The 27845-nt window shown below is 37.9% G+C and overlaps 1 protein-coding gene across 14 annotated transcripts in view; it reads left to right on the top strand.

Moving 5' to 3' along the window:
• The first annotated feature begins 2039 nt into the window (after positions 1-2039).
• Positions 2040-27845, top strand: part of PIAS2 (protein inhibitor of activated STAT 2) — a 100929-nt gene continuing 75123 nt past the window's right edge. For 13 of the 14 annotated variants that reach the window (XR_014018283.1, XR_014018284.1, XR_014018285.1 and 10 more), the window contains exons 1-2: positions 2040-2243; positions 18140-18247. Coding sequence is in view for 11 of the 14 variants with exons in the window: in XM_081263084.1 (XP_081119210.1) it covers positions 2220-2243; positions 18140-18247 (132 nt within the window). In the remaining 3 variants the exon portion in view is untranslated. The remainder of the gene's footprint in view (positions 2244-18139; positions 18248-27845) is intronic. The other variant, XM_081263085.1, reaches the window with a different exon arrangement.

Here is a 27845-nt window from a genome sequence, read left to right as displayed (position 1 = left end):
GTATTGGAACTTTGACTTGGGTAGGGAAAGAGCTTCCACAAGAAAGTGTCAGGGCAGCTTCATGGAATAAGAGAGTTAATTTATTGGTGGCTTGCAGAGGTGGGGTTTATATATGTTGATTGGCCTTAAGGTGCGCTTTCAACTTATTTGAATAAATTAACTTTTGCCCTATAAGAATAAATTAACTTGGGGAGGCACTAAGCAACTCAGCAAGACCCTGTCTCTACAACAGGGCTAGGGATGACTCAGTGGTTGAGCATCCCTGGGTTCAGTTCTCAGTATCAAAAAAAAAAAAAAAAAGAATTAAGTGAAAGCAACCTGGCTTTAACGATGTACCTGGTACTGTTTGAGGATGGATAAATGGATAACATTTGGTTATGTGACAAATTGTGAATTAAGTGAGACATTTTAATTACTGTTATGCTATAAGCCAAGGCTCAGGAGTGTATTTGCTCTTTGTCCCTATGGTGGTCTCGGATGATATAGGATATGAAAGGAAAGTGACCACAACACTCGTAGCAACCAAAAGATCTTTATTGCAGCAGTACAACAAAGAGAAAAGAAAGAAGGAGAGAGAGAGAGAGAGAAGAGAAGAGGTGAACAGGGAGAGAGAGAGAGCAAGAGCAAGAGAGAGACAGAGAGCGGGCGCAAGAAAGATAGAGAGAGAGAGAGAGAGCGAGCGAGCAAGAGAGAGAGGGGACTGGCAGGAGGGAGTTTTTATAGCCCAAATCTAATGGGGCCTCTGGGTCTGCAAGCTGCCTTGTTGGCCCAAGTGGGGTTGAGTGCTCAGCCTTGAGCGGGACTTGACACAAACAGGTGATAAAGGGCCAGATAGAGGGGGGTTTGAGTGTGTGGGCTATCTTGCAGCCAACATCTGTTCACCCTGCTCTGCACCCAACAGGATAGTCTATGAAAAGTTAAAATTACAAAAAATTTAGTTTGAAGATCTTAATTAGCTTTTCTCCATGATTCTCTAGGGCTGCAGTGCAATCAGACATTCAAGTGTAGAAAACAAAAGTGAACTGCTGGCATCTTATTTGGTTATAGCATTTTTTTTTTTCTCTTACTGGAGTCAGCAGGCCCTTGGAAGGACTGAAGCTCAAAACTCAGCTATTTATTGCAAATGTAGGCTCAGGTCAGGGTTTATGGTTAGCTTATGTATTGGTAGTTTAGTGGTAAAGACTCAAGGAGGCACTCTAGGGCCTACACTTACTATAACAAGGGGGATTTTAATTAGAATCGGTAATGTGAGTGAGGAAGGCAGTAGGTAGAAGCCAGATTAAACAGGGCCTTCTAAACCATATTGTTATGTAGTCCTTCGGTGGTGGTGGTGGGTGTTTCCCATTCCCACGCACCTCATCCAGGAAATTTGAACTTGACTGTCCAGTTTGACTCAGCATCTTCTCTCACCCTTCATTAGCAGCTGGGGGTGGGGGGCGGCCCCGTATCAAGCTTCCTTCCACCCACTGGTCAATTCCTTCTTTCCTGGCTCTCAGATTTCCCTGATTCCTTGACTTTTTATCAGAGCCCTTGTGGCTGCTCTTATTTCACTTCGCCCAGTCCCACCCCTCGACTCTCAACTTTGGAGTCCCTGACATTCAGGTGCCCTTCAAGGCCAGGAAAAACCAGCCAAGTGAATACTTGAAGGACATTAGCAATTTAAAGAGGTCTCACCCATCCTGCACCTTTAGTCGGAACAGTGGCTTTCCCAACCCCCCACTTCAACTGTTCCGCCCCGACTACTCTGTGGATGGTTTTATTTACAACTGTCTCCTCAACGCACAGCCACCGAGGGAAGGGGACCGTTACAATCTTCCCGAATGTTATTATCACACGTCCCGGCCACGTCTCCAAACCAGGCCCTCCTCTGGGCCCGCAGGTAACACCGCAAACGCGACAGAGCCTTGAGAGCCCGCTGGCGTCTCCATGGTACTCCGGCGATGCGCCGCCGAGCGGGACCAGGCCGCAGCCCCGACGCCGGAAGCGTACTGGGCGCGAGCGGGAGGGCGCAGCCGGCGCACAGGGGGCGGGGCTCCCGCGCTGGTCACGTGACGGCCCGGCGGCGGCAGCGGCGGCGGCGGCGGCGGCCGCGGCGTCTTCAGTGGCGCCCAGTGCAGGATGGTGCTGGAGGCGGCGGCGGCCGTGGTGGCGGCGGCGGCGTTGTTGGCGGCAGCGGGAGGGGGAGCGGTGGCGGCAGCGGCGCCCACGGGTGGTATAAAATGGCGGATTTCGAAGAGTTGAGGGTGAGCGGGGGCGCGGGAGCGGGGACCGGAGGCCGCGGCAGAAGGTGGGGAGGGAAGCGGGGAAGCCGCAGCGTCGACGGCCGCCGCCTACTTGTTTCGCTGGGGGGCCGGTTGGCGGAGCCCTGCGACCGGCGATCAAACGGGCCCGAGCGCGCGGGGGAGGGGAGCGAGCGGGCGGAGGACGCGGGCGGCTGGCCTGGGCCGAGGGCGGAGGACCGCACACCTGGCGCGGGGGCCGGGTACCCTCGGGAGGCACGTGGACTGACCCCTGAGCCTGTAGGGCCGCAGCTTTTGGTCACCGCCTTGGCAAGAGCTGAAGGTGTCCGTGGCGATTCAGAAGCCCTCATACTTGATACTCAGTTTTTGGAGGACCGTTTTCTGCGACGTGAAGTTGGCGTTTAGGAATTTTTCTCTCCTGCTTTTATGATTGAAGCTACCGATTAGTCAGATCTGTCATGAGAAAAGGCTCCCATGTATTGGAGAGAAGCGTGGTCTTTTGGGAACACTGCATTCGCGATCGACCTTAAACCTTGATATTAGTGCGGTGGTTAAGAAATCTGCAAAGTCCATTTGTTTGGTCTATGCACTCCTTCTGCTCTTGAAAAGAAATAATTTTTGTTAGCCCTAGAATAAAGTTATAAATTTATTGTTGATACCTCTGTATAGTAAGGGTTTGTAAATGGAGTTGTTTGGGGTTAAATGGAAAAAGTTGATTTTTTTTTCCCCACCAGATTGATAACCTTTAGAGAATCTGTAACTGAAACAAAACTGAATGGATCCCTGAATTATTGGCAATATATGGGATGTTTGCAGATTGAACTACATTTATTAAAAATCAAGATTTCTAAGTAAAGATGAGTGTGAACTAAGATGAACTGCCACCCAGTTTGCATGAAACATACGTGTGATATCAGAATTACTTTATCGAATTAGGCAAGATTCACTTGTATGTTTATTATTGTTTGGGGGATGGCGTGGGGAAAAGATGTAGTCTGGTTACTAATCCGGACAAGATTCACTTTTGTATGTTTATTATTTTGGGGATGGAGTCAGGGAAAGATGTGGTCTGGTTACCTGGTAGTTTAGTGGAACATCAGCAAAGTACAATATCATTTTCCCTCCTGTTTCAAAAAGAATTGTTTTCCATTGAAGAGAAAAGTATGTTAGTGTATGTTATGACCGATATAATTTCAACATGATAAAGGATGTTCCTAGTTCATAAGTCTAAGGGTTTTAGTTGCTCAGTGCTTCAGCTGTGGCACTTTAAACACCTGTGGCAGGTGTCACCTCACCTCTGTAAACATGCTAGGCTTTGGATGGGTTGAGAAGACTGAACTTTGAAGTTAAATTTATTTTTATCTGCATTGTTGTCTTAACTTTTGTGTAGTAATAGTAACCGATGGATGTAACTTTTCCTCCAACTTTTTTTTTTAATATTTATTTATTAGTTATTGGCGGACACAACATCTTTGTTTGTATGTGGTGCTGGAGGGTCGAACCCAGGCTGCACGCATGCCAGGCGAGCGTGCTACCGCTTGAGCCACATCCCCAGCCCCCCCCCCTTTTTTTTTTAAGTGGGGGGCAGGAGGGATGGTGAACACTTTTCAGGATTTGTATTTAATTTTTTTTTGTCCCCAGAATTGAATCCAGGGGTGCTTAACCACTGAGCCATGTCCCCACCCCTTTTTACTTTAAGACAGGGTCTCACTAAGTTGCTGAACTTGTGATCTTCCTGCCTCAGTCTCTGAAGCCACTGGGATTACAGGTGTTTGCCACCAGGCCTAGCTTGTATTTGACTTTTATAGATGTTTTTGGTCAAAACTTAATATGAAGCAGAGAATTAACTTATAGATGTTTTTGGTCAAAACTTAATATGAAGCAGAGAATTAACTTAATCTGTTTATGGCAGAAAGGGCAGTCAGTGCTTAGATCATAGTAAATCCAGGAACTATCAAGTGGTGGAAACCAAAGACAATTTTTTTTTTTTTTTCCTCTTTGTGCCTCCCTTACTGTCTTTTTCTCATTTGCTCTGTGGATTAACTTCAGATTCTTTTCCTGTACATCAGCTGTATTTGATCCAAGATGGTCCCTTTTTCAGTTCACATCAGGGTGAGCTAGTTAAGGACAAAGGGCAAATGCACTCCTGGGCCATGGTTCACAGCCTGACAGCCCTCTAATCTGAAGTCCCTCTAACTGCCTATACCAAATGTGCTTCATTTATCAATCCTGAAACAGTGCCAGGCATATCAATAATCAGGTCCTGAATTAACTCATAGGTTGCCCGCACAGGTTGAAGCACACCTAAAGCCCATGAACAATATCTAAACTCCACCATTGCAAGCAGGCTATAAAGCTAGCTCCTTTCTCTTGTTTCAGGTAGCCAATCTGTCACTTTCTCTTGTGAGCTATCACTTCTTTTCTTTCTTTCTTTTCTTTTTTTTTTTTTTTTTAAGAAAGAGTGAGAGAGGAGAGAGAGAGAGAGAGAGAATTTTTTAATATTTATTTTTTAGTTCTCGGCGGACACAACATCTTTGTTGGTATGTGGTGCTGAGGATCGAACCCGGGCCGCACGCATGCCAGGCGAGCGCGCTACCGCTTGAGCCACATCCCCAGCCCGAGAGAGAATTTTTAATATTTATTTTTTAGTTCTCGGCGGACACAACATCTTCGTTTGTATGTGGTGCTGAGGCTCGAACCCGGGTCGCACGCACGCCAGGCGAGCGTGCTACCGCTTGAGCCACATCCCCAGCCCCATATCACTTCTTTTCAAAGTGGTGGCCCCAGTGAGGGCTGTGCTTATATATTTAAACTTCTGTGACTGAATTTTGTTTCTGTTATGAGTCAGAGTTCACCAAGTTCAGCATCAAGACAACAGATTTGGGAGAGTTTTCAGAGAGAGGGGAGGGTACTGGCTGAGAAGAGGCAGAAAGTATTATCTACTCCTCTTTGTGATAGCTTCTCAGGCTAGACTGATGTAACTGTACTTAAAGATTAACTGTATCCCATCTTTCCCCACTGTAAACAGTGATGATGATGGCTTATATCCATTATGATATAATGCTTGGCTTTGGTTTAGGTACTTCATGTGTACATTCTATTCTCACAATTCTATAAAGAAATTAGGCACAGAGAGAGTAAATAATCTTACAAGCTCACAGGTTGGCCTGGAAATACTGGGATTTTTAACCTTAGTCATTTAGCTTTAGTGTCCATTGCTCTTTAAAGCCCCTGCTATGTTGTTTGTTTAGGTTCCTTTAGGTCTAGCTAGAAATCCTAGCCATCTTCTTGAAATTTATGGATTAAATTAAATGATAATCACACACTTCTTATAGGACAGAAGGAAAGCTGACTAAAATACTTAGGAAGAGAAGGGGAAGAAGTATCTAGGACTCTCAAAATGATGGTCTCAGGTTCAGAATATAGTCTGATGGTCAGAGTGTAGACAGTAATTTATAGAACCCGAAGACTTATGAGCAATAATTGTTTAGTTATTTTGTTGGCAGGAAATGGTCAGCTGATCTGGATGCCTCATATCTGGATGCTGCTGATATTGCTGCTGGGAGTATTTTTGTTATCCTTCAGGGTCACTCCCTACAAATCAGTAAAGGACTGGAATAATTGGAACTCGTGCTGAATCTGTAGTGGAGGTTGGGAATTTGGGTTTATTCAGTGTGTTTTAGTAGCTTTACTTTTTAGGCTTGGGAGGTTTATTTGATGAGACATTCCCTGTTTTTGAGATTCCTGTGTGAGCCAGTATTAGAGATATTGTCTGGTAACAGTAGAATATGGCAACCCTACACTGCCATTAAGGCTCAGTGTTCAGTAGAGTACCAGTCCACCTCTCTTCCTATTCTGGGAGAGAGAATCTGAACTGCAGAGTTTGGATGATGATCCACTTCTGTTCTAATCTATAGCTAGGGGGTTAATAGTCATAGCATACAAACCTGACTTAGGAAATGATCCTGATGGGTTAAGGGAAAGAAGGAGGCAGTTCTCTGAGAAAAAAAGTTCTGGCATGTGAAATCAATAATACTGTGTCATGTGTTAGAGATTTTCAAGGTGCCAGAGGAGCTGGATTGCAGTGGGATACTCTTGCTATGCAGGAGACTGAGGCAGGAAGATTTCAGTTCGAGGCTAACTTGGGCAATGTAGTGAGACCCTGTCTAAAAATTTTAAAAAGGGCTGTGAGTGTAACTCAGTGGTAGAACACATTCCAGCAAGTGTAAAGCACTGGATCCAATCCCCAGTACTGGGGGGGGGGGGGGAGAAAGAAAGAAAAAAAAAGTGCCAGAGGAAAAAATTCTTCAGTTCGCCAGCTACTTGTTTATAGCTCTTATGTTGTTAGGTCTTGAAGTGAAGGTTAGCTAGTTTGTGAATTGATAAGTTTGTGAATTATCTAGTTCTGCATTAATGTGGCACAAGATTTAATAGTCTGCATTTCTGTCATTGCTGCCTTGCTTCCTCCCCTCAAAATAGTATAGAGAAGCCAAGCCCTGAAGTGGTGAAGAGGCAGAACAGTTGGGTTTTTGGAACCATATACCTCTTCAGCCAGAGCAACTTTTTTCTTTCTTTTTCTTTTTTTTTTTTTAGTTGTAGTTGGACACAAATCTTTGTTTGTTTTTATGTGGTGCTGAGGATCGAAACAGGGCCTCACATGTGCTAGGCGAGTGCTCTACTGCTGAGCCATAACCCCAACCCCCAGAGAGAGCAACTTTTTTCTATACTTATTTTTCTCCTCCTATTGGCATAATTTCAATACTGTGGGTTACTGGTAGCAGTCATTCTTACAAAGGTCCTTGTATTTAACCTGGTCAGTTCACTCTCCCTGCCTCTTTCTACTCAACATTGGGGAGGGGGATCTATTAGTGACTTTTTTTTTCCCCCTGAAAGGATCTCCTTATTATTTATCTTGTTCCTTTCACAGATTGAGAGCTTATTCTGTATGTGTGCTTTGGAAAATGAGTATAAAGATACATGCCAGAGTCTGAGTGTGTATTTGGGTTGATGAAAGAGCAAATGATTATGACTTTCTTCATAGCTGTGGGCAAACCAGTTTACCAAAGTAGGTAAGTTTGCTGTTGTGCCATAATTTCAATATCAGAGTTGGGTCTTTTTGGTATTGGGGAGTGAACCCAGGAGCAACTTTTATCACTGAGCAACATCCCCAGTTGTTTTTTATTTTATTTTTTATTTTGAGACAGGGTCTCTGGTATTATACGTGTACCATGCCTAGCTTGGTACTGTATTTTATGAAATCGAACAATTGAGTAAAAATAATGAGTGAAATCAATTTGTATCATAATCCAAACTCTTCTGTATTAATGTTCATTTTGAATCCACTAGTAACATAGCTTTTTCCTAGACTTTCTGAAAAAATGTTTAAATACATATTTTTACAAATAAGATCTTTATGACTTTGAAGAAAGTAATATAAACCTACCATAAACATTCAGAGCACTCCATTTGGCTTTATATAGATCAGATTACTGATCTTGATTACATCAGATACCTTTTTTGTTATCAGCATCAAGAATTGATGATTATGAGAGCTGGCAATATAGATCAGTTGATAGAGTGCTTGCCTCACATGCATAAGGCCCCGAGTTCAATCCCTAGTACCACCACCAAAAAAAAAAAAAAAAGAATTGATGATTATCAGTTGTGTGAACATGGACAAATCAGTTGACTCTAATCTGGAAAAAAAGATTTTATTTTTAATTCTTTTCCTCATCTGTGTATCTGTGTCTGTGCAGATAGTATGGAAAGAAATTCCTTTCCCATTAACTGTACTTCCTCTGTAACTGCTTTTAATTTTTTTTCCCTGATAAATTTAAAAAGTTAAAAAAAGTAGTATCTTTTCATATTCTGATTTTTTTTTTTAAATTCTAAGCACTTTTGAATAAGAAATTTAGGTCATTTTCCACCTGTCCTACCACTTTGATTTTTATTAGTTATATTTTTGTTTTTAATCTTTTTACTAGTTATTTCTAACTTTTTATAATAGTTTAATTATCTGTTTTTTAACCTATGAATTTGATAGCTCTTCAGTTTTCAGTCTTTCTGGGAAAGATATAACACCCATCCATTTCCTATCATTTCTTCTCCCTGTATGCATCTTCCCACTCTGCTTTCTTGTGTCTACAGGAAGATTCTAGAACTTGGGTACTAATAATTGTCTTTTAAGTATGTATGTTGACATTAAGTAATAGTCCCTATAGAACCAAGTACTGTGGATTCATAAAGGAACTTTACATCTATGCTTGTGGTCTCAACAAGCTTGAGTGAGAGAGCTCACTGAAATTAAGTTTAAATTTTAAAAATTATTATTATAATGTGATATCATCTTGCAATCACTCCACCTTTCTTTGTAGACTTTCTGGCCTTTATTTTTTAATTGGGAAGATTGCTTTCCAAACCTCTTATGAGCCGTCATCCTGGGATTACTTTATATTGTACTTCTGGATAAAGAGTGTTCTCTTTTGGATCTTATGTCTTTTTATTACACATCTTCTTTATTTTACCAAAATGTAGTCTTGAGTAGTCGTTTCAGGAAGATAGGCTAAGTGATAAATTTCCTGAGTTCTTGAATGTTTGAAAATGGCTTGCCTTGGTTCCTCATTTAAGTCTTAGATACAGGATTAGTCTTTGGGATACATTTTGAGAAATGCATCCATAGGTGGTTCATCTTTGTGTAAACATTGTAGAATGTGCTTTAACAGTTTACTATATACCTAGGCTATATTGTGTTTATACATATATATGGAATACCTGGTTACTTTTAGGTCCAGGATGAACAGAACATGTTGTTAAATCAAGCACAGTAGAAAGTGCAGTCAAGAGAGGGAGAAGCAAGGGATGTGTATGGAGAGCTGCTGCTGGCATAATACAGTATATTGTTTGTGGTACTTTTTTTTTTTTTTAATAAGTAGAAGTGTATCTAAAGTAGTGATTAAGAAGTATTTGTATAAAAGATGATGGGTTTATTATTTTTTACAAAAACACGCATTTGGATCCTTACACTGTACAAAATCGGTTCTAGGTGGATTAAAACATCAGATGAAAAAGGTAAAAAAGACCCTGCGACTTTTATAAAATAATGGAAATATCTTCAGGTATTCTGAAAAATTTCAAGATTCAGAAACACTTTAAAGACTGATAAACTCAACTACAGTAAGATTAAGAACTTCTCATCATGATGAATAGTTAAGTACATAAACAGTAGTATGTAGTGCATACAGTTGTATGTGCTATATACTTTTATACAGCTGATGGCCTGGTAGTGCAGTAGGTTTGTTTATACCAGCATCAACGCAAACATAATAATACATTGTGCTGATTTGTTATGATGTTTTGAAGTCACCAGACAATGGGGATTTTTCATCCCCTTTGTAATCTTATGGGACCATTGTTGTATATGCAGTTCATTGTTGATTGTAGTGTTCTTATGTGGAGCATATCTGTAGAATTGTATAATAACAGTTTCTCTCTCTTCAGACATTGAAAAACTTTGCTTCAGGAATTTAAAACATTCAGTGTTGTTAATGAGAGATCTTTTGCAGATCTGATGGTTATTACTCTGTGGTGACCTCATTTACAATCTTTATGATGACTTCCTTTTTTTGGTGTTAACACAGTGTCTAGTGGTGGGCCTGTTTTCACTCCTCCAGGAATGTTTTTCAGTTCTAAGAATCATCAGTACTAGAGAATTACCTTATAATTTGATAATATTTCCCCTCTTTTTTTGTGTTTTTGGGAGATGTGTACATGTGAGTGTGTTCTGAGGATTGAACCCAGGGCTGTGACATATGCTAAACTGGCACTCTACCACTGAGCTACACTCTCAGTCCTTCTGTGAGACTCCTGATAGGTGAATATTGGATAACTCAATATTGGAATGTTGACATTTTGTTTATATCCTGGGAGATTTCCTTGACTTTGAAGTTTTCTATGGAATTTATTTCGATAATTATATTTTTTCTTTATAAGAGCTCTACCTTTTTTTTGTGTGTGTGTGTGTGTGTGTGTGTGTGTGTGTGTGTGTGTGTGTTTTGTTTTAAGAAATGGCAACTCATTTTGGATTTATGGGGAAAATACTTTGAATTTGTCTGAGGATGCTAATTTCTTCAAAGTTCTTAATTTTAATTGTAATAGTGGTTTATGTATTTAAGTATGACACTTTAATAATCAAATAGTTGGTAGGTGCCAAAGATTATAACAAGTAAGATGTAAGTAAAAGTACATATGTGTGTTCATCACCCCTTAACAGTTATTACAGAAGTTATAGTAGGGTGTCCTTCTCTGATCACATCCACCATAACCATGCCTGCCTTCACTAATTTGAGGGTAGCCACTATGCTGAATTTCAGATTCATCATTCTTGTCTGGCTTTATGTTTTTTTCATACCAGGGATTCAACACAAAGGTGCTTAACCACTGAGCCACATCACCAGCCCTATTGCTGGACAGCAGGGGTCTAATATACAACTGAATACACAGCCTATTTCAATCCAGCATCATCCAGTCACAGCAATTATACACAGCTTAACTTAATTATCATCATCTTAATGGCTCACTGGCATCACCTCTTAACCACTCCTTCTGGCAAAAATGCCAAGCGTCCTCCAGACTGTGGCTCTCAACATCTCCCCCCTTCTGTTTAACTAAATAACAAGCATGTGGCTTAGGGACCGTGCCTGTCTTAGGTTGTCCAATACTACATATGGTCCTTACCCGTCATCAAATGAGCTGACCTCAAGGCGTCAGCCTCCTGTCTTAGGTTGGTACCATTGCAATTGGATCTTACCCGTCATTGACTACTGGCCCAGCATACAGCCATACTTGTGGATAGGCCTTTGCACCAGTGGGGGGGTGTGAGGTTCTTTGCCTCACCTCTGTTGGCCCCCAAATTTTAGCTGAATGACCATCACAAGCAGAGGGAGGAGGATACCACCGATGACACTATCAGCAAAAAATACCCCGGCACTACCACAAGTTGCTGCACCAACAGATAGTTCACAATCATACAAGTGATACATAGTCCAGGCAAGTTCTACAAGTAGTTCAAAGCAGAGGAATCCATCAATATGTCCATTTCCTCCCAAAGCAAATCGACTTCTTGATTGAGCATCACTTGTTGAGTTACATTATTCATTGATGCATCAGTTTATACAGTTTGTGGTGATAGCTATCGAAGAAGCTGTAGTTTGGTTTTATCTTTGTCTTCACTGGCACTGGGATGAAGATAGGAATTCTGGCAATGATGGCCAAAAAAAAGAAAAATTATGTAGCATACCAGCAGGCACTAAGAAAACAATTTTCTGAACAATTTACATTATCCTGAACAGAATTATTAAATATAATGAAAAGGAAAGGTAAAAGTAAACAAACAGATCTGTTAACCTCCTTTTTTGTTAACATTTTAAAACAATACTCAACAGCTGTTTACCCAATTTAAATTAGACCATTTAAGTCATGTGAATAATAAAAAAAAAATTAGATTCATTTTTTCATGAGCACTCCTCATATATGATACATGGACATACGCACATACAGACATACAACACAAAACACAAGTGTGCACACATAATGCAATACATACAACACATAACATAATAGTAAAGGCCTTGTAGCGTTTCACAGGTGAAATCTCCATTGCAATGTTTAAAAACTCCACAGTCAAAAAATAGAACTGATCAGAAAAACATTAACCTAGGTCTGTATGAGCTCAAAAAATAAAATAGAACTTCATGATGTGGTTTCCCAATAATAAAATAGATATTGGGGCTGGGGAAGTGGCTCAAGCGGTAGCGCGCTCGCCTGGCATGCATGCGGCCCGGGTTCGATCCTCAGCACCACATACCAACAAAGATGTTGTGTCCGCCGAGAACTAAGAAATAAATATTAAAAATTCTCTCTCTCTCCCCTCTCACTCTCTCTTAAAAAAAAAAAAAAATAAAATAGATATTGAAAAAAACATCCTGGTTTCATTAGCCTTCAGGTGTGGGAGAACCACTGTCACAGATGTAAGGATAGCCAAACTGGAGTTCTGGATATCAGCTGTTATGGATTTGAGCCAAATCATCTTTTTGGTCTATAGAAATCACTTTAGTCTCTCTGGAATCCAAATTGGCTGCTGTTCGCCCTGTGGAAACACACAAACAGACTCCCGCCTCCAGACAATCACTGGGTCAGGACCTTTCCATTGTCCAGTTAGAATATCCTTCCAAAGTACCTTGGGCTTATGTACATTTTTTGGACACATGTGCCTTTCCGCAGCACTAAGCCCTGATGAATCCAAATTTAAAAAGTTTAGAGTAAAAAGGGTATATTTTAAGTTTATCTTTGGGGGATATATACCCCTTCCCAATTCCCTCTTTTTGCTTTAATAAGTACATTTTAATAGTTTGATGAGCTCTTTCAACTATGTCTTGTCCCTGTGGATTGCATGGGATTCCTGTTATATGAGTAATGCCAAATGATGAACAAAATTGCTTAAAAGAGGTAGAAGTATAGCCAGGACCATTATCTGTTTTTAACTGTTTTGGAACGTCGACAGTGGCAAAATTTTGTAAGCAATGAGCTATAAAATCTTTAGTTTTTTCTCCGGCATGAAGGGAGCCCATCAAAAATCCGGAAGAAGTATCAACTGTAACATGCAAATATTTTAATTTTCCAAATTCTGGCAAGTGTGTGACATCCATCTGCCAAATATGGTTAGGTATCAGTCCTCTAGGATTGACTCCAAGACTAACTTGTGGTAAAAAGGTCACACAGTTTTGACATTGTTTTATTATTTGTCTAGCTTGTTCCTTAGTTAATTTAGAACGCTTTTTTAAAGTATTTGCATTGACATGGAAGGATTTATGAAAACTTGTAGCTTCTTCTAGGTAGAAAAAATATGTATGTCATATGTAGTTTTATCTGCTAAAACGTTGCCCAAACTAAGGGCTCCAGGCAATCCAGTATGTGCCCTGATATGTCCTATAAAGAATGGATCTTTTCTGTCCCAGATTAGACTGACTTCAAACTTCTCTCTTCTACCTTTTTCTATTTTGAATGTCTGTATCCAATAGTTGTCTTAGCTTCTTGCATTTTCTATCTGAAATACCTTCTTTTTTTTATTTTTTATTTTTTTGAGAGAGTGAGATAGGAGAGAGAGAGAGAGAGAGAGAGATAGAGAGAGAGAATTTTTAATATTTATTTTTTAGTTCTCGGCGGACACAACATCTTTGTTGGTATGTGGTGCTGAGGATCGAACCCGGCCTGCACGCATGCCAGGTGAGCGTGCTACCGCTTGAGCCACATCCCCAGCCCCCTGAAATACCTTTACTTGACATTTTCAACCATTTTCTATCTTGTTTCTATCTTCTCATTTTCTTCTAAGGTTTGTACATTCACCCTTAGTTGCTTTTTTTCCTCCTAGTTTTCTTTTGCTTCCTATTTTGTGGGTTTAAAATTCTTGTCTTTCTACATCTTCTCTATCTTTTCTTCACCTTCCTGTACTTCTGTCTTCAAAGTTTCCCACTTCAAATTTCTAATCTTCTTTCTCCAAATTGCTTTTATCCTATTATCTTCCCATTTTCATGGTTTTTTTTTTTTGTTGTTGTTGTTGTTGTTTTTAACAAGTTAAGATTAACTAGGCTTCGGATGATGCAATCTTTCCTCCACCAAAATCTTTCCTCCGGAATCTTTCCTCCACAGTGAAGGCATCTTAACCACCTTCAATTTAACCCGTTGAGTTCTTGAGGAGTTCCCTGAGAGTTCCAGGGCCCGGTGGAGGGTGAGTCCTTGACTCCCTTGTAATACTTTATGCCTTCAAACATGCTTTTTTTAATATTATGCTCTGTTAAATTCTCACAGGGATAGTTGTTCTGAAATAGTCTAGTGAGTCACTGAGAAGAGACAGAAGCAGTGGGTCTTACAGTTGTTCTTTAAGGAACTTTTTGGCTTATTGGTCCGTTCTACAATTTGAGAATCATATTTTCGAGTTTCTTTATCTATCTCTGTGTCTGTTTATCTGTCTGTTCCCCCCACCCCATCTCATTTGGGTTTTTGTGTTCGAGAAATGCATTGAATCTGTAAATTAGTTATTTTTAAACCATGAGTATTATACTCTCCATTTATTTACATCTATTATAGCTTTTTGTAAAGTTCTATAATTTTCAATTAAGCTGTTGCAAATATTTTTTTAGATTTTATTTCTAGATACTTTAGAGCAAATCATACATATTGTCTTTTTATAATTATATTTTCTACACTACTGGTGTTTAGAAGTACAACTGGACTTTGTATAACAACCTTGCTGCATTTCTAGTTGTGGTAAATTATCTATAGATTTTCTTTGTATTTTTCTAGAGATAGTCCTATTTGTGAATAATGACATCTTTGTTTTTTCTGATTCTTGTGCTTTTTTTTTTTTTTTGTGTAAATTCTTTTTCTTCTTGTCTTAATGTTCTGGCTAGGATCCTCAGTACAGTGTTGAATAGAAGCTGTGATGCGGGCATCCTGATCTTGGTCTTGATTTTAAAGGGAATACTTTAAAAGTTTCACAGTTAAGTATGATGCTTACTGTAGGTTTATTGTAGAGAATCTTTGTAGGTGAAGATTTTGCTCCCTTGGTTTGCTAACTTTTTTTTCAATCACAAAAGCTTTTTCTTCATCTTTTGAGACTATTTTCTTCTATAATCTGTTAATAGAGTGAAGTACATTCATTATTTATTTATTTATTTTTTGTGGTCATAGGGATTGAACCTAGGGCCTTGTGAGTGCAAGGCAAGCACTCTACCAACTGAGCTATATCCCCAGCCCAACATTGGTTAATTTTTTAACTTACTTAAACAAACCTTCTGTTTCAAATATAAATTAAATGCTGATCTGTTTCTTTTTTCATTATTGAATTAAATTTGAAGATGCTTAATTTAGGATTAGGATTTTTATTTCAAATAATAAGTAACACTTGCCTATAATTTTTAAAACATATCTTTTCTCTTCTGGAAATGTTTATATGACATTAGAATGATGTATTTCTGAAATGTCTGATATAACTTTCTTATAAAATTGTTAGTAATGCTGGGCTTTGTGGTGCACGTGCCTGTAATCCATGACTTGGGAGGCTAAGGCAGGAAGATTGCAAGTTCAAGGCCCGTCTCAGCAATTTAATGAGGCCTTAAGCAATTTAGTAAGACCCTGTCTCAAAATAAAATGGGTTGGGGATTAGCTCAGTGATAAAGCAACCCTGGGCCCCAGTACCATGCCCCCTCCACCCCCTAATTGTTACTAGGCCTCCTGTGTGCCATGTAAGCACTCTACCACTGAGCTATGTTCCTAGCCTCTAGTGGTTTCTTTGAGAGATGCTTCTTAACTACTGATATAGTCATTTTGATTATATTGTTTATATTTTCAATTTTCAAACCTGTTTTGGTAGGTTATAAGAATTTGTTCATTTCATACACATTCTTTTTTTAATGTTTATTTATTTATTTTTATGTGGTGCTGAGGGTCGAACACAGTGCCTCACACATGGTAGGCAAGCACTCTGTTACTGAGCCACAACCCTAGCCCCTTCATATACATTCTTGAATTTATGGTATTAAGTTGTTAATCTCTAATTTTGTAGTACTGTGTAAGTAATATCCCCTTTTATCTTTTTTTTAATGCCTTCTTATTTTAAGCTAAAACTTTGCAAATTTTGAAGACTTTGAAGAATAATTTGCTTTGATTATACCCTTTAGTATATCCTTTTCCCATTTCATTGGTTTCTCTTTATTTTTTTATGATTCTTATTTTCTAATAAGTTGAATGCCTTTTATTAGCTTCAACATTTTAGTATAGACTGACTTTTTTTTTTTTTTTTTAATGGTGCTGAGGATTGAACCCATGGCCTTGTGTGTGGGAGTGAAGCACTCTACCAACTGAGCTATATCCCCTTGGTATAGACTTTTAAGACCAAAGATGTTTTAATATTGCTTTCTCTGCATCACCCAAGTTTTGATGTGTAGTACTTTCCCTTGCACTTTTCTATTTTTTCCCTATGAATTCTTTTTTAAAAATTTAATTTCCAAGCATAGGGAGTTCCTCTAGTGAATTGTTATTGATTTATGCACACAGCATTGTGGCCAGGTAGCATGGTCTATATGATACCATTTCTTTGAAATCTGTTGAGACGATGTGGTTAATTTTTACAATTTTTTTGTTTGTTTGTTTGTTTGATACCTGGATTGAACTCAGACACTCAACCACTGAGTTACATCCCCAGCCCATTTTTGTATTTTATTTAAAGACACGGTCTCCCTGAGTTGCTTTTAGTGCCTTGCTAAGTTGCTGAGGCTGGCTTTGAACTCAGGCATGATCTTCCTGCCTCAGCCTCCTTAGTTGCTGGGATTATAGGCATGCGCCTGGCTAATTTATATAATTTTTGTTAGTATTTTAATTATGTCGCTAAAACCTTATGTCATTGTTTTTTAGAGTTATGTTCATTTTCTATTAATTGTTTTACTCAGTTTTGTCTTATAGTTCTAGCAACAGATAAAAATGTTTTGTTATTAGAACATGAAAGTTTAAATCTATTCTATTTCCTGCTGAATTGAAACATTTTTGTTGTTGTTGTTACTTGAGATTGGACCCAGGGTGCTTAACTGCTGAGCCACATCCCCAGCTCTTTTTAGTATTTTATTTAGAGACAGGGTCTGAGTTTCTTAGGGCCTTACTGAGTTGATGAGGCTGGCTTTGAATTCAGGATCTTACTGCCTCAGCCTCCCAAGCTGCTGGAATTATGAGTGTATGTGTCCCTATGCCCAGCCTGAAACTTTACTCTATATACTAAATGTGTACCTAGGAATGGTTTTGATTTAAATACTGGTGTTATTAATTAATATATCTAGATTATATGTCTTTTGGGCAGTTAATTTTGTCTGATTTTGAAAATTCTCTCTCTGTACATTTGTGTTCTTTTATTTTGATCATATGTCTTGTGAATATCATGCTATTGAATTAAAAAAAATTAACTGTCCAGATACTCTTGGTCTTTGTAATTTTAAATTATTTTATGAAGATAATTGTCAGTTCACTTACAGTTTCAAGAAATAGTAGAGGCATCCCATGTACTCTTTATCCAGTGTCCCTGGTTGGTGACATCTTGCAAAACTGCAGTTCAGTGTTAAAATCAGGATATTGGCACTGACAGGATGAAGATACTATTTTTTATCTGCTTAAGAATCCCTCATAGTATGTTTTATCCACATGTGTTTGCCTTCAACATACTACCCCTCAACCCCTACTTTCTGGGAAACATGAATCAATCTGTTCACTTCGGTGATTTTTGTCTTTTCAAGAATGTTACATAGGCTGGGTATGGTGGCCCATGCTTGTAACCCCAGTGACTTGAGAGGCTGAGGCAGGAGGATCACGAGTTCAAAGCCAGCCTCAGCAAAAGCTGAGGTGTTAAGCAACTCCCTGAGATCCTGTCTCTAAATAAAAATCCAAAAAAGAGCTGGGGATGTGGCTTACTGGTTAAGCGCTGTTGAGTTCAATACCTGGACCAAAACAAATAAAAAGAATGTTTCATAAATTGAATCATATAGTATGTAGCCTTTTTGATTTCACTCTTTTCATTCAGCAGAATTCTCTGGAAATTCTTCTGGGCTGTTATGTGTAAAAGGTTGTCCCTTTTTATTGCTGAGTTGTATTCAGTGGTATGAATTTACTACTATCCAACTGTTGTTGAAAGACATCTGAATTTATAGTTTTTTGCTTAGTTATCAATAAAAGTTTTGTTCATAGGGTTTTCTAATTTTCTTTTAAACTTTAATTTCTCTGGGATAAATGCCTATGAGTGCAATTACTGCATCTTCTGATTGTTTTATGTGTAGATTTTAAAGAACTTGCTAAATGTTTTCCAGAGTTGCTGTACTATTTTCATCCCTACCAGCAATATATGGAGTGATCCAGTTTCTCTACATCCTTGCCAGCATTTGGTGTTATCACTGTTTTTCATTTTAGCCATTCTGGTAGGTATCTAAGTGATAACTTAGTGAGGTTTTAATTTGCATTTCCCTAAAGGCTAATGATGTTAAACATTTTTTATTGTGCATGTTTGCCATCTCTATATCCCCATTGATGAAATGTCTCTGCATGTCTTTTGTCCTTTTAAAATATTTTTAAATTTTTTTTCTGTTGTATTCTGAGAATATCAATATATTGTAGATACTAGTCTTTGTCAAGTATGTAGCTTGCAAATGTCTTCTGAGCCTCTTGACTGCCTTTTCATTCTTTTAAAGGGGTCTTTTGCAGAATACAAGTTTTTTTTTTATACAGCCCAATATATCTTTTTTCCCTGTTATTAATCATAGTGTCAATTCAAATAACTCTTTGCATAGACCTACATCTTAAAGATTTCCCATTAAAATTTTTTTTGTAGTTTTATTTTTACTTTTGTCTGCAATCCACTTAATTTTTGTAGAAGTTAGGAGACTTAGATGGTAGTTTGTTTTAAATCTATAGATGTTGTTTTTAGTATCATTTGTTGAAAGCCATCTTTATACATTTGATACCTTTGTCAAAATTATTTAGGCATATCTGAGTAGTTCTATTTCTGGACTTTCTATTTTGTTCCACTGAGCTATGTATCTGTCTTTTCCTTAATATTACACAGCCTGATTACTGTAGTTAAGTTACAAAATAATACATGGACTGGTCTCCCCACTGGGTCTTGGGGTTTAAGCCCAGCGCCTTGTGCCCCCTACCACTGAGCCAATCACTAGCACTTTTTTTAAAAAAAATATTAGTTGTTAATGGACTTTTATTTGTATGTGGTGCTGAGAATTGAACCTAGTGCCTCACATGCTAAGCAAGTGCGCTACCACCGAACCATAACCCTAGCCCCTCACCAGTACTTTTTTAAATTTTGAGACAGGGTCTTGTCAAGTCTTTGGGGGCCTCACTAAGTTGCTGAGGTTGGTCTCAAACTCGTGGTCCTTCTGCCTCAGTCTCCTAAGTCACTGGGATTGCCAGTGTTCACCACCATACCCAATTCTTACTGGGGTTTGGATAGGTACTATGTTAAACTTGTGTATCAATTTGGGGAGGACTGATATCTTAGCTGTGTTAACTAATCATGAAATTATGTTTTTGCTTTCCTACAGCCTCTTGATATTGTCTTGAAATTTTTCTTAAATAAATTTTTTGGGGGGTTTAGGGGGAGGTACTGGGGAATGAACTGAGGGCCACTTAACCAGTCCAAGATGAAGAATCCATGTTTTTGGTTCTTAGATTTCTTTTACCAGTGTTTTGTAGTTTTTAGCATACAAGTTCGATACATATTTGTTAGATTTTTACATTATGTATTTTATTTTCTTTGGAGTGATTGTAAATGGGGTTATGTTTTTAACTTGTTTTTTACTCATATTCACTGTTTATAAAGATGTAATGATGTGGTTGGTGTTTGTTTTGTGTTCTGTCACCTTGCTGAACTCACTTATTAGTTCTAGGAGTCATTTTGTAGATTTGATGGGATTTTCTACATAGGCAGTCATGCCATCTGTAAATAGTTTTACTTTTTTCCTTTCCAACTTGTTGGACCTTTTATTTCCTTTTCTTATTTTACTAGAACTTTTAGCACTATATTGAATAAGTGCCTCATTCCCAACATTAATTATGGGGGGAAAGCAGTTAATTTCACCATTAACTGGTAGGAGAGCTAGGTTTGGGGTTTTTTGTATTGTTTTGTTTTGGGGTTAATACTGTTGATGAAGTTGAGGAAGTTCCCTTCCACTTCTATTTTTCTGAGAGTTTTTGATAATGAGTAGTTGCTGAATTTGTCAACTGCTTTATTTGCATTGATTGATTTGATCATAGAACTTCTCTTTTTTAGCTGTTAATATCATGTACTTTGTTGATTTCAAACAGTGAGCAAGCCTTTTCATCCCTGGCATAAACCCTTCTAGGTCACATGAATAATTCTTTTTAAACATTGCTGAATTTTATTTACTAATATTTTGTTAAGGGTTTAACATCTGTATTTATGAGGGATATTGATGTATAGTTTTATTTTTTTGTACTGTTTTCTTGCTTTGGTCTTAGGGTAATACTAGATCCACAAAATGAATTTGGAAGTGTTCTTCAGCTCTTTTTTTGTATTATTTATAGATATTATGTAGAACTAGGGTTCATTCTTTCTTTGATAGAATTCATACAATCACTTGGGTGGGAATTTCTCATAGGGGTTTTAAAATTGTGAATTAAATTTCCTTAATTACAAGTTAGAAGTGTATTTAAAAGATCTGTTTTAAAAACTGAGTGTTTTGGTAGTTTGTGTTTTTCAGGGAATTGGTTCATTTTATCTGTATTGTCCATTTAAATGGGTATAGAGTTCTTCATATTTCTGTATTATCTTTTATTTATTTATTTATTTTTAGTTGTAGTTGGACACAATACCTTTATTTTACTTATTTATTTTTTTTTCTTTTTTCTTTTTTTTATTGGTTGTTCACAACATTACAAAGCTCTTGACATATCATATTTCATACATTAGATTGAAGTGGGTTATGAACCCCCAATTTTACCCCAAATGCAGATTGCAGAATCACGTCGGTTACACATCCACAATTGCTTATTTATTTTTATGTGGTGCTGAGGATTGAACCCAGCACCTCACATGTGCTAGGTGAGCGCTCTACCTCTAAGCCATGACCCCAGCCCCCTGTATTATCTTTTTGATGTTTTCTTTTCTGTAGATATTCCTAATCTTGTTCTTTTATTAGACAGTCTATTTCTTTTGATTTGTTGGGGTTATTAACTTATATGCATTTACTTTTACTCATTCATTTTATTTTGTGCTATCTTACTTTGTGTTTTGTCTTTGTTTTCACATGTATTGTTGTTTTTCTTTTCTTTCCTCATTTCCTTGCTTTTCCTGCTTTACTAGTGGTGAAATTATGTTTTTGCTTTCCCACAGCTTCTTGATGTTGTCTTGAAATTTCTCTTAATTTTTTTTTTTTTTTTTTTAGTAGGGGGAGATACCGGGAAATGAACTCAGGGGGCACTTAGCCACATTCCCAGCCCTTTTTATATTTTATTTAGAATGTGGGTCTTGCTAAGTGCTTAGGGCTCTTAAGTTGCTGAGGCTGGCTCTGAACTTCTGATCCTCCTGCCCCAGCATCCCCAGCCTCTGAGATTTCAGGCATGTACCACCACACCTCACTTCTCTTAAAATTTTGATGTATGTCAGTCTAAAATTTTCTTTTCTCACCTATAGAAACTGTTTACCACCCTACCAGTTTACATTGTTTCCCAGAATTTTCGTTCTTTCTGCAACCTCATTGTATTCTATTTTATACAATACTTGTTTAGGCTAAACGCTCTCCCAGGTTGTCATTTTCTTTGCTCTTCATTGACCTTTCCCCTTCTGTACCTGCCCTAATCTTCACTTCCCAGGGCCTTAGACATGTTTGGTAGATGCTTTCCTGCTGAGCTATATTTGCTTCCCCATCATTCTGTTATCTTCGTATGCATTTTTCTTGCTTATTCTGGTTCAGCAATGGTGGGCTTTTTGTTTTACCTGCTGTGTGTTAGGTGTGCTTTTCTCCTGGGAACTTTTACATCAGCTCTGTCCTGTGCTTTGGAATGTTTTCCCTCAGGTATTCCATGGGCATTTTGTTAACTCTCTGTTTACTCAATTACCTTTTCACTGTGATCTTTTTCCTGTTAAATTGCAAATTCTTTCTCTTTTGCTTCCCCTGCTTTATTCACTCATCACCACTTGCTCTATTTTATAAATATGTATATATAAATAATTATATATATATATATATATATATATATATGTAATTATTCTAAGTTTGGTCTGTTATGCTCTCCAACTACTAAGTCATTCATTGAAATTTTACTGATTTTGTTTTTGTACTGGGGATGAATCCAGAGGTGTTTTGCCATTGAGCTACATCTGCAGTCCATTTTATATTCTACTTTGAGATAGGGTGTCGATAAATTGTTTAGGGCCTGCTAAATTGCTGAGGCTGGACTCGAATTTGCAATCCTCCTGCCTTAGCCTCCCAAGTCTCTGGGATTATAGGCATACACCACCATGCCTGGCAATAAAATTGATTTTAAAATAATATGAAACCTCAGACAGTATTTAACAGAAGAATTTTGTTGGTTTAATGCTAGTGATTCTAATTCTCAGTGGATTCTTTGTATTTCCAATGTAAAGAGTCCTATGTTTGTAAATGTGAGTTTATAAACTTTTTATTGATTTTTGTATTATTTAGGATTTTTGGAATAATGTTGAGTGACAAAACAATGTACATTTTAAAGGCCTTGACTTTATGACAGTGTTTCTTTGGCAGGGAGGGATTGAACCAGGGGCACTTAACCACCGAGCCACATCCCCCCAGCCCTTTTTAATTTTTTATTTTGAGACAAGACCTTGCTATATTACTGAGACTGGCCTTGAACTCATAATCCTCCTGCCTGAGCCTAGAGTCTCTGGGATTATAGGCATTTGCCACCATGCCCAGCTAAATGTATCTTTTTTTTTTTTTTTTTTTGTACCTGGGATTGAACCCTGGGACACTTAACCACTAAGACACTTCCCCAGTCCTTTTTGTATTTTATTTAGAGACAGGGTCTCACCAAGTTTCTTAGAGCCTTGCTAAATTGCTGAGGTTGGCTTTGAATTTGTGATCCTCCTGCCTCAGCCTCCCAAGCTGCAGGGATTACAGGCATGTGCCATCACACCCATCTTTTTTTTTTATATATATATTTATTTTTTAGTTCTCGGCGGACACAACATCTTTGTTGGTATGTGGTGCTGAGGATCGAACCCGGGCCGCACGCATGCCAGGCGAGCGCGCTACCGCTTGAGCCACATCCCCAGCCCCGTCATCACACCCATCTTAACGTTTCATTTTTAATTGGATATTTGCTATTGATTGATACCATTTATCATGTTAACAGTTTCCTACTATAGCTGTTTGAGAGGTTTATTAGGAATGAATAAAATTTTATAAAATCCCCTTCTAACATTTATCTAAATAATTCTGACTCTTTATTGAATCAATGCATCTTTTTGTTTCCCTAACATTGTCTAAGGATGATCAGTGAGCTTTTAAAAGTACTGTTATGAGCAAAGTTTATTATATATTTAATGTTTGAATCCAATGTAGTTATTGTTTTTTGTTGTTATACTTGTTTGTTTTTGATGCTTTTTTCAAATCTTGGGCTAGTGGGATCTCATTTTAGATGTTTTCTTTGTTGTTCTGATGAGATCCCGGTAGTCTTGGATAAATTTCTTTTTTCTGGTGTGATAAAATGATTTAGGTTGATCTTGTATGCATTTCCTACCCCACATCTCTAATCCAGCATTTCCCCTAAGGAGCCTGGGTTCCTTTAATGGGAAATGCTACTTAAACCACAATCTTCCCACACCACTCACCACCTTTAAACAAACTGTCATTTTTTAAATTTAAGTCTAGACTACTTTGAGATTTATAGAAAAGCCTGGAATGTAGTACAGAGAGAGTCACTATATGACAGGTACCTAGTTTCCCCTGTTTAAGCAAACTTTTAATTATGGTTACATTCTTACATTTCCAGAGAGAATTCCTCATGTACTCAACACTGAACTTCAATAGTGATCAATTCCTCTTTTTTTCATGTAGGTGTTTACCTACTTACTTTCTACAAATTAGTCAAAAGAAAATCTGATATTTTGTACTACTTGACTTTAACTATAGGAATTTTACCCTGTCCAGCTTGCTCTTGCAAGGCAAGTTCTCTGCCACTGACCTAAACCCGCTGCTCTGGGTAGAGATCATCTAAACCAAGTACTTTACTCAATTTATGTTAAATTGTTCATATATTTTTCAGATATACTGTATTGGTATACTTCAGAAAACATTGTTGATGTGTTAATATTGGTTTATAAATTATACCATATTCATAAATGAAGGTGTTTATTGTTTTACTACTGTAATAGAATAAGCAGTAGTTGTATGATTTATCACCTTCCCTCAATAGTTCCCCCTCCCCCCATATTATAGCAGTGTGTTAGTTAACTTTCCCTTGCTGTGATAAAATACGTGGGATAATCAGTTTATAAGGAGAAAATATTTATTTTGGTTCACAGTTTCTGAGGTTTCAGTCCATATTCACTTGGCCCTATTACTTTGGGCCCTTGGTTAGGCGGAACATTGTAGGGGGAGGGCACATTGTGGAACAGAGTTGTTTTATATATGGCAGACTGGGAGCTAAGAGAGGAAGGGGCCAGGGTTCCTTTATCCCCTTTGGGGGCCTGCTCCCAGTGACCTAATTTCTTTCAACTAAGTACCACCTCTTAAAGGTTTCATCATCTCTCACATGCTAGTGACCAGCCTCAATACATGGCCTGTGGGCGACATTTAAGATCCAAACCCGGGCTGGGGATGTGGCTCAATCGGTAGCGCGCTCTCCTGGCATGCGTGCGGCCCGGGTTCGATCCTCAGCACCACATACAAACAAAGATGTTGTATCCGCCGAGAACTAAAAAAAAAAAAAAAATTAAAGGTTCTCTCTCTCTCTCTCTCTCTCTCTCTCTCTCCAAAAAAAAAAAAAAAAAAAAAATCCAAACCTAATAAGTGGATACTTTATGGTCTATTTTGGGAAATGAGAAAGAATAGTGCATTAGGTCCATTATTTCATCAGGCTTTGCCTGAAATGTTGGTTGGATGAGGTAAACACCACTGCTGAAATTTTAATGTCATCAGTTTGCATATTTTTAAAATTTGGTGTTCAATGTTTTTCTCTTTGTCTTCTAACAAGTATTTTGTATTTTGACTCTTAGACTTGAATTCTGTTGGGCAGTTTAGGAAACAATTTCATAATTTTCTTGGAAACTGATAGAATTCATTCACTAAACTGCCTTGTTTGGTAGATGTGTTTGAATGTGTATCGTGGGGGGGCAGATACTACTACATCTTTTTGACTTGTTTGGAGTAATTTATAGTTTTTATAGTTCTCTAGGAAATTGCTTTTGCCTATGGCTTTAAGTTGTTAGGACATAGTTGTATAAAGTTCTCTTAAATAAATTTTCGTAGTATTTGTGATCTTTATGAGCCTTTTCTTATTTTGAAGTCTGCATTTGTTAGCTTTCCCTTTTGGGGGCCTGATTTTTTTTTTTTTTTAGACTGCATTTTGTTTTCTCATTCATATTTTTTGCTTTATTTAATTCTTTACTTTTGTGGTTTGTTTTCTTGTTGGTTATTTGTTTTCTTGACTGTTATTTTTTTGTCTTTTTGGTACCTGGGATTGAACCTGGGGCGCTTAACTAACACTGAGCCACATCCCCAGCCCTTTTAAAATATGTTATTTAGAGAAAGGATCTCATTGAGTTGCTTAGGGCCTTGCTAAGTTGCTGAGACTGGCTTTGAACTTGTAATCCTCCTGCCTCCACCTCCGGAGCCGCCAGAAGTACATGTGTTAAATCTTTATTGTATAGTAAAAGAAGCATTTAGGAGATGTTCTCTAAGGTTTATAGATTTTTGAAAAGTAGTATGTTCTTTATTGTTTCTTTTAATAGCTGAATTTTGGTTTTGATTTTGTTACACTGGAAGCTACTGTAATCATTGTAACGTAGAGACTGATTTAAGGACCCTCAAGTAAAAGGGAACTTGATTATACGGAAAATATGATTTTTACCAGTAATAAAAACCAAGAATTGGACCTCCCACATTCTCTGAAATGGCTAGTGATTAAAAATTGCCATATCATTTGATGACTTTTGCGTGGTCACTCATTTGACATGTTGACTATGTTAGTCTTGTCTTTATTTTTTCTTATATATAAAAATGTACTATTTTAGCATAGCTAAAATATGTAATAATAATATGATTTTTTTCAGTTTCCCTTGGTAGCCTCTCCGGCGCCCATATTATACATCACTGCAGATGGGATATTTGCAAAATAGTTGTATTGGTTTTACCACTGTTTCTAACTTATTTCAGACTGTTTTTTTGTCTTTTCTATCTCATGTTTAAAGTTGAAGAGTAGTGTCAGGGAAATATTTTTATTCATTGATGACATGTAATTATTCTATTTTCCTGCTTAATGTGGGTTATTTTGTGTGTGAATATGCCTTCATGAATGTAATGTTTCAATTACATAATGTTCCAGTTTTAAAATTTTTATAATTTTGTGTTTATAAAATATGGTAAAGAAACAGGGTTGATTATTATAAGTTTTAGTCTTAATTTACATTAGTTTTTTATTTAGAATTCAGATAATGTATCGTGTGTGTGTACACACATTCTGGTGATTGAACACAGCTTCTTGCGTGCTAAGCAGGCACAATGCCATTTTTTTTTTAATTTTTAAAATATTTTTTAGTTTTTCGGTGGACACAACGTCTTTGTTTGTATGTGGTGTTGAAGATCGAACCCGGGCCGCACGCAAACCAGGCCAGCGCGCTACCGCTTGAGCCACATCCCCAGCCCCAAGCACAATGCCATTGAACTACACCCTAGCCCTGTGTCTCATGCCATATTCCTCTGTAGAGTACATAGAAGTTGTTACTGAAGTATTGGAAATCATACTTTGAGAACATTTGAGAGATGGCAGAGTGGAGTAGAAAAAATTCACTTAAAAAATAGATTAAAGTTAATAGACATCAGAGATTAGTAGAGAATAGTAGCTGAAATCAGTTCTTGGTAGTATTCATAGCAGGTTAATTTCGCCCCTCTATGGTTTTTAATGATCCTTCCTACTAAGCATACCCATTCACTGGAGGAAGAATTTGAAGCTTGATTCAGAGATTATGTAAGTGCTAAATAAAGGAGAGGAGGTTTTTATTGTTGCTTTAGTTAATTTGGTTGCAATAGGGATTGAACCCAAGATCTTGCACAACAGGCAAGTATTCTACCACTCAGCTACATCCCCAGACCTTTTTATTTTTGAGACATGGTCTTGTTAAATAGCTAAATGGCCTTGACTTGAGTTCCTTCTGCTTTAGCCTCCCAAGTAGCGAGGATTACAGGTATATGCTGTTGTAATTAAATGGAAATTGAAGACCAGAGAAATGAAATGTCTTTCCCAAGGTCCTAAGTCTTGGTGCCAGGGTTTGCCCTACAGCTACTGACTTGCTGGACTTAAGTTTTCTATAGCGGTTCATTGACTCTCAAAACCATTATCTTTGATTGTGTTTTTAGCATTACTTTATCTTTGCAGCATTTTGTAAATGCAGAGACTTTTCATCTGCTGTTCAGAATCATGTGACATTATAAATCTTATCCTTTGTGTACGTAATCTCCAATTATTTGAGGGGATAAGACCCCAAGTTGTCCAGAAAACGAATACCAGGCTGCTTAGGTTTGAGCCTCACTGATTAGGATGCGTGGAGAAACCTCAAGTCACAGTAAGAAAAGGGTCTTCTGTGAGTAGGTTTCTGAAAGGATTTTGGTCAGCTCCAGGTCTTCCTCTCTCTTGCTAGATGGTGGATGTGTGATTTTGGTAAATCTGACCCATTTGGTTTACCTTTAAATTCAGAATCAACTCAAAAATCACAATAGCAGAATTCATGAGGCAGCAGGTGGTTAAAAGTATTCATTAGATTTTGTTGAATAAATAGAAGGTGAGATG

Source organism: Spermophilus citellus, assembly GCF_964194105.1.
Source record: "Spermophilus citellus genome assembly, chromosome: 12".
Classification (NCBI taxonomy): Eukaryota; Metazoa; Chordata; class Mammalia; order Rodentia; family Sciuridae; genus Spermophilus; species Spermophilus citellus.
Note: the sequence above shows the minus strand (reverse complement) of the source record. Positions and strands in the feature narration are given on the sequence as shown.